The 12,500-nt window shown below is 34.3% G+C and overlaps 1 protein-coding gene across 1 annotated transcript in view; it reads left to right on the top strand.

The window, feature by feature from the left end:
• Nucleotides 1-1,475: 1,475 nt before the first annotated feature.
• The window catches only part of BBS9 (Bardet-Biedl syndrome 9), a 12,796-nt gene continuing 1,771 nt past the window's right edge, over nt 1,476-12,500 (top strand). The window contains exons 1-16 of the mRNA XM_027356788.2: nt 1,476-1,571; nt 2,651-2,829; nt 3,662-3,774; nt 4,111-4,268; nt 4,564-4,759; nt 5,472-5,731; nt 5,854-5,978; nt 8,771-8,951; nt 9,289-9,525; nt 9,739-9,863; nt 9,998-10,112; nt 10,587-10,701; nt 11,073-11,256; nt 11,465-11,629; nt 11,975-12,118; nt 12,312-12,500. The exon at nt 12,312-12,500 is cut by the window's right edge and continues 19 nt beyond it. Coding sequence (XP_027212589.1) covers nt 2,653-2,829; nt 3,662-3,774; nt 4,111-4,268; nt 4,564-4,759; nt 5,472-5,731; nt 5,854-5,978; nt 8,771-8,951; nt 9,289-9,525; nt 9,739-9,863; nt 9,998-10,112; nt 10,587-10,701; nt 11,073-11,256; nt 11,465-11,629; nt 11,975-12,118; nt 12,312-12,500 — 2,484 coding nt within the window. The 5' untranslated portion in view covers nt 1,476-1,571; nt 2,651-2,652. The remainder of the gene's footprint in view (nt 1,572-2,650; nt 2,830-3,661; nt 3,775-4,110; nt 4,269-4,563; nt 4,760-5,471; nt 5,732-5,853; nt 5,979-8,770; nt 8,952-9,288; nt 9,526-9,738; nt 9,864-9,997; nt 10,113-10,586; nt 10,702-11,072; nt 11,257-11,464; nt 11,630-11,974; nt 12,119-12,311) is intronic.

The following is a 12,500-nucleotide window of genomic DNA, read 5'->3' as shown; positions in this document are numbered from 1 at the left end:
GGGAATTTCGAGGGTAATTTCGAGAAATATCGGTAGACCAAAAGCAAGCATTGTATGTTAACACATTTCCGGCTTATATAGGGGGATCTGGCCCCTTAATCCCCCTTTCAGAAGCCCACCCCCCGCCTGGTGTACAAAATCTTCACCTCGTAAGTTCCGGCAGGATAGATCCCGGACAATCCAAGTATCTGACACGTTTTCAATATATATAATAGGGGGCTTCGACCACTTAAACCGCCATTCAAGGGGGGAGGGAGGTTACCGCCTCCCCCCCCTACTAGTCTACAAAATCTTCACCTCGTATGTTCCGGCAGGAGAGCCCAGACCCAGGAAAAGTTTTACCCACATCTTACCTTCAGCCTGAACTCCAAACGGACCAGGCGGGAATTGCGATCGCCAGTCGCCGCTCCTTATCCGACAGCGTAGGCTTCAGTTTCGCGGCCTCGACGAAAAACTTGTGGTGGACTACTGATGTCTGCCTTTTCTGTAATGACCACTGTACTACCGCTGAAAGTACAATAAGCTTGCTTCGTTGTTTTGGTATAATTTCGCGATGAAGTAGAAGTAATTATTCTCACATTCTACACACTGTTTAGCCATGACAGAACTGAAATGAATCTCAACTGCCTTCTCGTAGGCCCAGTTTCTATTGTCACGTGATTATCTATTCCATATCTGATTGGTTCTATCAAGTGTCTATGTTAACGTCATGTTCACGTACGAATCTATTTGGCTCCTTTGATTTCCCTGCATACGTTATTCGCTACAAGTCTGTCCGATTTTTCGTCGCTCTTAACGACTTTTGTGTCATTTTGTTGATGGAGGCGGAAGGTTACTGCGGCTCCTGGAAATCGTGGATGTTATGTCCTAGTACTTGGTAAGCTCAGATCCTTTAATTTCGGTGTGAAGTTGCATTTCCAATTATAGTATATATATATATATATATATATATATATATATATATATACATATATATATTATATATATATATATATATATATATATATACACACATATATATATATATTTATTTATATATATATATATATATATATATATATATATATTTATATATATATATATATATATGTGTGTGTGTGTGTGTGTGTGTTTGTGTGTGTGTCTGTGTGTGTGTATGTGTGTATGTGTGTATGTGTGTGTGTGTGTGTGTGAGTGTTTGTGTGTGTGTGTGTGTGTGTGTGTGTGTGTGTGTGTGTGTGTTTGCGCGCGCGCGCGTGTATGTGTGTTTATGTGTTCGTGTACGCGCATGTAAGAAAATAATGGATAGACGTCCCTAAAAGCGTTGTTTTTATTTTGTTATTTCTAACTATGACAATGAAATATTTCTAAATCTATATTTTCCTTAATGTCACAAAATAAAGAGAACAGAATTCATGAAAAAATATTCGAATCAACAGATAATCAATACAAACTAAGCCAAAGCCCCATCGAGGGTATCAAACACAGGCATATTTGTTGACGTAAATCAGCTGTGTTGTGAGAGCGAGTGGCGAGCGCTCTTCTGTGTCATGTTATTCGCTATGATATCAGTGAACTAGCTAGTGATACAGGTATGGCATAGATTAGATCCTCTGTTAGTCATGTGTGGTTGATATTCATTCCAAAAATTACGTTTTATCAGGTAATTTCTGCAAGTTTGAAAAGCGAGGTGGTTGCCTTAGCAACGCGGAACGTGCGTTTTTCACACCGTAGAGAACACTGTCTTATTTGACAGCTCTCTAGCAGAAGTGATTGGATTAAACAAGCATTTTTAAGGATAAATCGCCAACATGCTTTAGGAAAAACACAAGCCATAAGCACAAGTAACGACTCTTTACTGCCTATTTGAAGTGCATTTTATTTCCTTTTATCCCGTCTATATTTTTGTGAGAGGTTAGATCACAGCAAGACTCAAATTTTATTTTGTATCCAGTGTTCATATTTGTATTCTGTGCAAACCTTTAGCCTGGAAAGATCATAGAGTTAATTTGTTACATAATATGGTGGTGTTGCTGATTCCAGTAAGATGTTGATCATGGCGGTCGGGTGATATTTCATTATTCTCGGAACTTTATTAATGTTTCTAAGAAAATATTACTGTCAATATATACACTGGTAGTTGATTGGATGATGAAACATACTGATATTCTATCAGTTTTATGATGTAAAAATGTAGTGATTCACTATGTACACTGGCATAGATCTGTGAAGCTATTACTGAGTGAGCCAGAGTGACTAATTTGCTGCTTATTTATATGTATGTTTATGTATATGTATATATATATATATATATATATATATATATATATATATATATATATATATATATATATATATATAATGGCATAGTGTCAAGTAATTGCTTCATTAACAAATGTCAAGTGCTATAGAGATACGGTATGGACTGGTTCCTAGTACAGAGGTTGTGGATGTTGTCCTTTTGGACTTTTGGCCAGTGGCAGACAGTGGCATGTGTTTTGTAAACATTTACCTATTTCTTTATGACGTTAGTGTTTTTGCTTTCCAGCTGTTTCAGATACATTTATATACTACAGGAGAGATGCTATATTCTGTGTTTTTTTCCTCATAGTTTAAATTTGCCACAAATACTTAATTATTGCGACTCCATTGAATGAATTTCCCTCTTCAGATATGTCGTTATTCAAGGCAAGAGACTGGTGGTCGACAGTGGTACAGTCAGGAGGAGGGGAAGAGGAGGAATGTGATGCAGGATGTTTGGTCATTGCAAATATCAATAATGAAGATCCTCCAAAAGACAAGATTATTGTTGGTGGATTTTCAGGATCCTTGAGAATATATAGTCCACAGGTAAGCATTCATCGTGAAGAGATTTGCTGGTATATTTTACTGATATATTTTTTGATTTTCTTTTCTTCTCTCTTTTGTGTTTTGATAACTGTTAGATGTGGAGTTACTTAGAATGATGCATGTTTATGTTAATGGCAAGTATGTTTGAGATATGAATTAATGCAGATGCAGATTGTCAATATGATTCTTCAATTGTAGTGTTTCATAATGATAACAGTAGTAATGATAATAGCATGATATATTTTTGGATTGTCATTGTTATTTTTATATCTAATTTTTATGCTTAGTTTACTTTTGAATTTTCAAGCCTAATAGCTTTAAAAAAATTATTAAAGTGACTAAATAGGTTTTGATAAGGCCAGAACATTGGTGAGGTGTAGAGGGTGAAACGTCTCTTGCTCCTCTTATTGACTTCTTTTTCATGATAAATTTTTGGTTGCATATAGCCAATCAGCACTGGTTACTTGTGACATTTAACTAGATTTCAGTGTTTTTGTAAATGGCCTGGAGAAAAGTCCACCTCAATTAAGTGTACTCATATTGAAGTATTGTGATTAACTTTTGTAAGCAGTTAGGCCTTGTTGGGGGGAGGTATTCTGTAACTACTCTGAAAATTTAGAAACTAATGCCAGGTTTCCTTTTTATCATAACCTCTGCTCTATTTCATTTAAGTTTTGAATCGTGAAGAGTTGGTCATTAGAACATGCACATAATTTTTTACATAATGTCTTTATTTTCATTTTGCCTCGAGTTTAGGCAGTTTTTTATAGAGAGGTAAATATGAATTAAGAGGATATGCTTAACTACATGTTTGATAAATTCATGTTTTCAGGCACATCGCTCAGAAGAAGGACAGGAAGTATCAGGATTCCGTCCCGATCATGTTCTCCTGGAAACCACCTTTAACTATCCAATTATCCACCTGGCCGTGGGAAAGTTTGTCTCGTAAGTTGTGCTTCTTGGTCTGCTGATCAGTAAATGGGTAGAAAAATGCAGTCATTATTTGTATGTAAAATAAACATGTCATTCTCCTCTCATTCTTTATATAAGAGCTTGTAATGATTTTACTGACTTATCTGATAATGAATGCATATTTTGCTTTATTTGTCTTTGTAGAATATGAATTATAATAGTTTTTATTTATTTACTATGGTATTAAAAATTTTAAGTGTTTGTCATTGTGAGAAACCCAGGTGAAAGTAAAAGGACCAAATTATGGACAAAGTCTTTATACTAACATTACACATGAATTATTTTTCTTCTTCCTTTCTTTTTTAACAGGAGTAATGACATGCTACACCTTTGTGTCTTACACCCTGACCGATTGGCAGTATATACCCTGACAGTCACCTCTGGCCAGGGTGGTCATGGCGACAGTTCCAAGCTCAGTGTAGCTTATCAACACAAGTTCCAAAGACGTGCACATTCCATCACTACGGGTAAGGATGATTAGGATTGGGTAAGCTACTTCTTTAAATCTGCAAGAAGGTTGTTGATTGATAATCTGGGTTGCTTGTGTGAGGTAATGACAACGGTGCTTGTCTGAGATGTACACTTTCTCTTACTAAGAGGGTAGTTGGTACAAATGCTGCAGGAGATCTGTAGTTTAGTGGTGACAAGATGTATCACCAAAGAATTGCTTTGTATCTAGAAATGCATCTTTCTAATCACTCTCTTTTACTTATTCACTCTAAAAATTATAACGATGCTTGATTACTCTCTTTTCTCTTATAGGTCCATTTGGTGGTGTCAAAGGAAAAGACTACATAGCCGTGCAGTCGCTTGATGGTTGTATCACCGTTTTTGAGCAGGAGAGTTTTGCCTTCAGTAGCTTTTTGCCGGGATTCCTCCTTCCCGGACCTCTAGCTTACGTTGCTAAATCTGACTCCCTGATCACAGTGGGGTCCGACTGGGCACTCCAGTGTTACAAGTATGCAATGTTTGATTTGTTTTTATTTTTTGTTTATTTATTTTTTATCTATCTATTTATGTGCTTATTGTTATCATTATTATTATTATTATTATTATTATTATTATTATTATGATTTATTTATTCTTGTTGTTTATTTATTGATTAATTAATTATTTTTTCTTATAATACCAAATTGAGAATGCTGTAAGAAGTGTAGTGTGAAGTTAGAATTAAAAGAATAAGTTCAAAGAAAGAAACAATAGAAAAAGACAAATACTTTTGACAAATTATCAGATCTTTCCACTTGTTTGTGGCCTTACACTGTTTAAATGGAATTTAATACCAACTTATTTATTTCTGTAATGATATTATCCTTGAGTTTTATGATTGTCTTTTATGTATATATTTGTACTCCTCCTCCTTCTTCTTCTTCTTCTTCTTCTTCTTCTTCTTCTTCTTCTTCTTCTTCTTCTTCTTCGTTTCTCCTTCTTTTTCTCCTCCTCCTTCTCCTCCTCTTCCTCCATTCCTCCTCCTCCGCATCCTCATCCTCATCCTCATCCTCTTTCTCTTCCTCCTACTCCTCATCCTCCTACTCCTCTTCCTCATCCTCATCTTCCTCCTCCTCCTCCTCTTCCTCCTCCTCCTCCTCCTCCTCCTCCTCCTCCTCCTCCTCCTCCTCCTCCTCCTCTTCCTCCTCCTCCTAATACTCCTCTCATACTCTTTTTTTCAGGTATCAGGCAGTGGCTGTGGCAACAGACAATGAGAAGGAAATGAGCAGTAATAAAACTGGTGGGAGAAGGTTGAACCCAGAGTGGACGAGGCAGCTAGGGGAGCCTGCGTTGGACATTCTTGTCGTCAACCCCCCAGAAGGACCCACAAACATCCTTATCCTCACTCATCATTCAATCTTCTGTTATAAGGAATCAGGAGTGTTGAAGTTTGTAAAGAAGTTGGAATACAATCCATCCTGTTTTACAGCATATCTTATGGGTATGTAGGTAGCTAATTTAAGATAATGTTTGAGGTTTTTGTCTTGTCTCTGAGTTCTTATCCATTCACACTCATATTCCCTTCAGAAAAGTGTATGCTTATGATATGCGTTTGTTCTACAGAAAATGCTGTGTATCTTTGTGTTGCTACGCATACACAGACCTTACTTGTGTACAAAGAGGCAGAGTTGAAGTGGGCATCGCAGTTACCATTTACACCTGTTGTGCTTTCTAGGGCTGATTTTCCGGTAAGGATATGACATTTCTATTCACAGTGTTGTCTGTATAAACTCATGCTAGATAACTCTGAAATATATTTGAATCTCTCTGAGTGTACATTGATGTCTAGCTGTTTAGTTTTTTCACTTTTAGGCTCATATATATTTGTTTGAGTTGATTGGTGTATTTACTGTAGCCATTATCCTTTTTGAATCAGTATATCTGCATTAAGGACTAGAGTGAAAGCTATGTATTTCTTTCTTTTACCAAAGAGGTATTCCTTATTACTGAAATTACTAATGTAAACTGTGTCTTTCTTCTGGGTGTTTATGACGGATGTTTGCTCTTTTTTCCTTCTCATAAGGTTCTTGGAGTTGTAGATAGTTATGAATAGATCATCCGTTTTGAGAAAACCTTGCTTCCTTTTTGACAGAGAGAACATTTACAAATGGGCTATAGGGAACTTTGTTCTTTTTTTAGTTAAATAATTTTGATTGTTTATAGATTCTTAGATATGAAGTACTTCTTAGCACATTATATATGTTTATCTGTTACTGCAGGACCTCCACTAATAATTTTTCTTCAATTTTGTTTGGCTTGGTAATTTTAGTACATCATGGATGCTAAACAATATATATACATTTTTTTTGTATTGGTATGATAAGTAGTCTACAAAACATTTTTTATAGTTTTATTTAAGCAGATGCATTTACGCCATGTTTTTTTACTATAACATAAAGAATGAGTGATTGAATGTGTAAGTACATATTACATTATTATGCAAATAATTTAGTAGCATTATTTAATTGAGACTGTATAGAATAAGGTTCTATGCAATATGTATTGTGTGCAAGTATCCGAGCATTGACATATTTCTATAACATACAGGGTCCTCGTTTCTTAAGGGTAAGAGGTTTAGCAAGAAATTCTTATTGTTCTTACCTCAGCTACATCAAAACTTTGTAGATTTAGATTCTATATGAACAAATATTGTCTTTTGATCTTATCAGCTCAACTCATTAGTAAAAGAGATGGGCAAGCATCCTTGCCTTTTTAAGTGTATATGTAATGATATTCAGAACTAGAATTCATGCTTGGGTATTTGCGTATTTTCAAGATTCATTTTGTTTTATCTTTGCTGTTCAGATATCCAGATGGTATGATTTAGAAGGCTGACTTTATTTAGGTACATTTGTGAGAAAGATCAAAAGATATTTTTTGTTCTTATTGTGCATTTTTTCTACAGCTTCAAAGATTTTAAAGGTGGAATTTAAGTATATTGATGAATTCATAGAATTTTGTTCTGTTGTAGAATATAGGCCATAAACACCAAGGTAGATATAGTTGCCAATTTTCTACCACATTTTTTAAATGAATAGTTTCTTCTAGATTAAACCTGTCTTTGATGTAGTTATTAAGGTAGAAACATGAAAATGCTAACATGATTAAGAATCATGGAACAAATAGATTTATACAAGCAGATGTGCAGTCATTTATTCCAAATCACTTGCATCGTTTTATACATCACACTCATGCCCGCACTCACACTCATACTAACACTCATACTTAAACTCACACTCCACTCCACTCCACTCCACTCCACTCCACTCCACTCCACTCCACTCCACTCCACTCCAGTCACACTCATACTTACACTTACACTCACACTCCACTCCATTCCACTCTGTGCCACTTACATTCACACTCACATTCCGACTCACACTCACACTCACACTGCCACACTCATGCTCATACTCATTCTAATACTCATACTCATACTCACATTCACACTTACATTCATTAACACATTCACAAGTCACACTCATAATTTCTATTGTCTTTTTTTTCTTTGTAATTGGCAAAACCCCAAGTGTTCGGGAGAAATGAAATTTATGATTTAATCTAGATGTAGATTCTTTTGTATTTGTAAAGATGGTAGATGAGCATGGGAGGCTTCCAGTTTTTGTAATTTTAAGGTATTTGTATCATCATTATTGTTATTATTATTATTATTATTATTATTATTATTATTATTATTATTATTATTATTGTTATGATCAATATTATTTTATCATCATTATTATTCTTATTCTTATTATTATTATTATTTTTTTTTATTATTATTATTTTTATTATTTTTTTATTATTATTGTTATGGTTATTATTATTATTATCATTATCATTATCATTATCATTATCATTATCATTATCATTATCATTATCATTATCATCATCATCATCATCATCATCATCATCATCATCATCATCATTATCATCATCATCATCATCATCATCATCATCATTTTTGTTATTGATATAATTATTTTTGTTATTATTGTTATTGTTATTATTATTATTGTTATTGTTATTATTATTATTATTATTATTATTATTACTATTTTTATTATTGTTGTTATTGTTGTTATTAATTTTATTATTCATATCAATATTGTTATTATCATTATTGTTATCACCATTCTTGTTATTACCAAAATTAGTCGTGTTACAGTTATTTTGATAGTTAATGTAATTGTTATGAGTTATATTCTGTGCTTTTGTTAATTGTATTATTGCCATTATAATCACACTTTTTTACTTTGATTTGAATAGGTAGACCACACGTTTCTCATAATAATCAAAATATATTACAGAGAAATGTAACTTTTATGTATTCAAGTGTCTCATCCCATTAAATATTACATAGTCATTATTTTTCACACGATAGTAGGTTGTATTGAACATGATATTTTGTTTGATTTCTTAATAGGAAATAATTTTCAAAAATTAGACCACATTTTCTGATTACACGTTTCGCTCTCAGGGTATCAAAGGAGCCCTCGTCTTTCTCGGAGATGCCGGGCAGCTGCAGGCTTCTTATCTTGGAACAGATCCCTCTCTCTTCGTGGCTCCCCCTGCAGAGACGAGGGAAATTAACTACGATCAGACTGACAAGGAGTTAGCTCAGCTTCACAAGATCATAAAAGCATCCACAAAGGATACGGGTACATAATTCTTCTTACTTTGTCTATTATTGTCAGGTCCCAGTGTTTGGTTCATGTTACTAAGTTGAGAGTCTGCTTTGAGAGGAAAATAGATGTAAATAGAAGTAGATAGATAAAAAATGAGGAAAAAGAGAGAAAATTTAATTGATAGATTGATTAATTAATGTATAAATTAATGAATGAATAGTGAATGAATAAAGGAATAAATAGATAAATAAATAAATGAGTATGTAAGAGACAATTTAGCATATATGCTGCTAGGATGTGTAATTTGACAACCAGAAAGACATTTCTGTAATGTAGTTTTACTGATTCCATAAATTCTCTTTTCTTTTAGGCACATTGGTTGGAATGAATCGAGGAGATGGCGATCTCATTGTATCAGGAACTGTAGGAACGCAGCTGGAAAAGTGGCCAGGCTCAACACGGGTTCAGGATATTGATGGGGGTGTACCAGCAGTCCCAGTTGTGATTCGGCTCACAGCTCACACGCCTCTCAATACTGTTCGCGTCAATATTGCTGTAGAGAAACCACTGACTGTCACTCAAGACACGTTTGTTCTTCGGACAATATGTGAGACCTTACGCTGTGTAGTCGCTTCTTTTCCTTATCTGGTTGTATTTATTATTATGTACATTTATCTGTTTATTTACCTATGTAGATGTACTCTCTATATAGATTTCTATAGGAGGCTCCTTTACTCTGCAGTCTTACAAATTCCTTCTAATTTTTAATCAATTATTACTGGTGATTATAATTATGAAATGAATTATTTAATCCCAACAGGTGATACAAGTCAGATTATGGTGAAGTTTTACCTTGCTGACCAGTACATACCTACAAGCTTGTCTGTAGGTATTGTTACATCGTACATTACTCATGCAGGTGCACCAAGAATCATTACTACAAATGTAAGTCAAATAATCTCATTACGGAGGTTTTGCACCTGAATTACTTTAAGAGTGAGAAATGTTGTTAGAAATATTTAGGAATAATATTTTTCACAAATAGATTCAAATATAGTGACAAAATGAATGCCCAACAGCTGGAATTGCCTCTACGGTTGGTGGCCAAGCTCAGTGCTCCCAATAAAGAGGCTGATCACAAAATCACAATATCAACAAACAAGCCAGCTGTTAATCTACCAGAATTATTTCCAGGTAAGTTTGAAGACAATACATTTAGCTCTGTATTAGTACAATTTTCCATATTGCTGTATATAGCATTGTTAAGCCACTAAAAAAGCAAACAAGTCATAGTCATACGGTATAGAAGAATTCTTAGGAATGTGTAATATATTGCTTTCCTCACCAGTAATAAGGTAGTGTGATACTTTGTGTTATGTATATATTATTTCCTTTCATTATTATGTTCACTAATGTGAAAAGATTTATGTGAGTTATGAGAAGTATCACTTTTGAAGGTTTCATTTCTTACATTTTATGATGCAAATTTTCTGGATAGATATGTCATTCTGTAAGGATATTACAGTCAAGACATAAGAAAATAATAAATGCTTTTAATGTAAATGAGTTTTTAATTCAGCAATTTAAAGGATTCTTTTACAATAAATCTTTCTTGCTAGTAGGTTTCTTATAGCCATGCATTTAGGTTGATCTACATATTTGTTACAGATTATAGCTTAGATGGAAGTGTGACGACAGCTCTTGGTCTTCAGTACTTTGGGGGCCCAAGTGTGACAATACTCTCATCACGTACTACTAACAGATATCGGCTACAGTCGGACAGGTATTATGGCTTTTTAGATTATATCAGATTGTAAAATATTAATCCAGACTTCAGTAGCTGTTAAAGTGTAGTTTTAGGAAGCTGGAATTTTGAATAAATTATTATTTTGTTCTTCATTTTGCTTCTGTTATCTATATTTATATAAATCTAAAGCAACTTGTTGATATGAGGTGTAGCACATTTAAATGATCACAAATGCGTGTGCATTTCTGAAGAGTCTGTGATAAGGTTCACTTGTTGTTAAAAATATTTAATTGTTTGGTGAAGGAAATGTGATATTGTTTAAATATTGAAAAAAAGAGCCGCATGATTTCCACATGTTTGTTTGTTTGTGAATTTACTGATAATGTTTTCCAATTTTTTGAAAATAGTTTACCCTCTGTGTGGGTAATACTTAGTGAAGTTGTAAGAAGACTGAAGTGCTATTGGGGTCACGCGAGCAGAAAAGATGGAGAAGAACTGGTGTTGGGTGTTGCCTCGTCACTCCCCATCAGTGAGCTCTTCTCCGAAATTGATGCACATTTTCTGCGCAGGAAGAAGCATGAAGAGTTAATGGTAAGAGCAAGGACTTAAATCAGCAAATCTTTTTTGCAAGCACATATCTCCTCATGTCATGTTTGATATGATGAATAGTATATGTTTTTGTGAAATTATCAAATCTTATACATTATCAACATAGATGAATAAAGAAAGATTAATAATTTGATGTTTATATCTTCTCATGGTTCATTGTTATAGAATTATTTTTCTTATTATTCCACAGGGTCAGCTGGTGCAGAGAGCCACTCAATTTCGCGCAGTTCAGAGGCGTTTGTTGACAAAGTTCAAGGACAAGACGCCAACACCTCTCACAAACCTTGATAATCTCTTGGAGGGAACTTATAAACAGATCTTACAGATTACAGATGTTATTAATGATAACATTAGGGTGAGGATATGCAGGTTGAATTAGCAGATAATATTACAGAAGTTCTAAGTTTAATTCATAGTTGATCTACTCTTTGGCAGTTTTGTTAAGCTTTGTAAAATTTATCAACATTATTGCAGAAATTATAAATGTTTTCTCAGCATCAGTTTGTGTGTGTGTGTGTGTGGGGGGGGGGGGTGATTTTTTTACATAGAATTATTTTATATATTCAAATCCTAATTTATGTATATAATTATACATTGTATAACCGGTATCATTTGAAATACTTTATTATGTTGAGGAATAACTTCAGATTCTGGATATCAATAAAAAGTGTGACTTCTCTTTTCTCTTTTCCTTTTATAGGGTCTAGAAGAAGACGGTTGCCAACTCAGCTGCGCAATAAGACTGATTTTGGAGCTCGTCCGTCTGTCTGTTGGCTTGTCTGACCAGCATTTTGCCCTTCTCTCTGCTGCTATATCACCTGTAGTCCACACTTCTATGGATCAGGTACCGTGCTTCAGGTTTCAAATCTGCTCAAATAAAGTGAAGAAAGTAATGTAGTTAATGTTATAGCAATTTAGGTGAATTGGCTGCTGCTGTTTAAATGCAGAATGATTTGATTCTGTGTTTTAGAATAATTAAGTGAGATAATTTACTTCCATTTAAGAATTTACATATTCCTTTCTAATTATTATGTCAGGGCTGGGAGGAAGCGACTGATGCCAGCGTAACCTTCTTGCTGAGAACTGTGCTAGGCAAAGGATCCAGAGATGCTGCTGTTGCTCCAGAGCTTACGATGCCAGCAGACACATCAAAACTCAAAAAGCATTTAGATCTTTTACTTAATAAGATCATGAAAGGAGGAGTTCAGCTCACCATTGATAATTCT

The sequence above is a fragment of the Penaeus vannamei genome, chromosome 4 (genome assembly GCF_042767895.1).
Source record: "Penaeus vannamei isolate JL-2024 chromosome 4, ASM4276789v1, whole genome shotgun sequence".
In the NCBI taxonomy this organism is placed as follows: domain Eukaryota; kingdom Metazoa; phylum Arthropoda; class Malacostraca; order Decapoda; family Penaeidae; genus Penaeus; species Penaeus vannamei.
The sequence above is the reverse complement of the archived record's forward strand: the minus strand, read 5'-3'. Positions and strand labels throughout refer to the sequence as shown.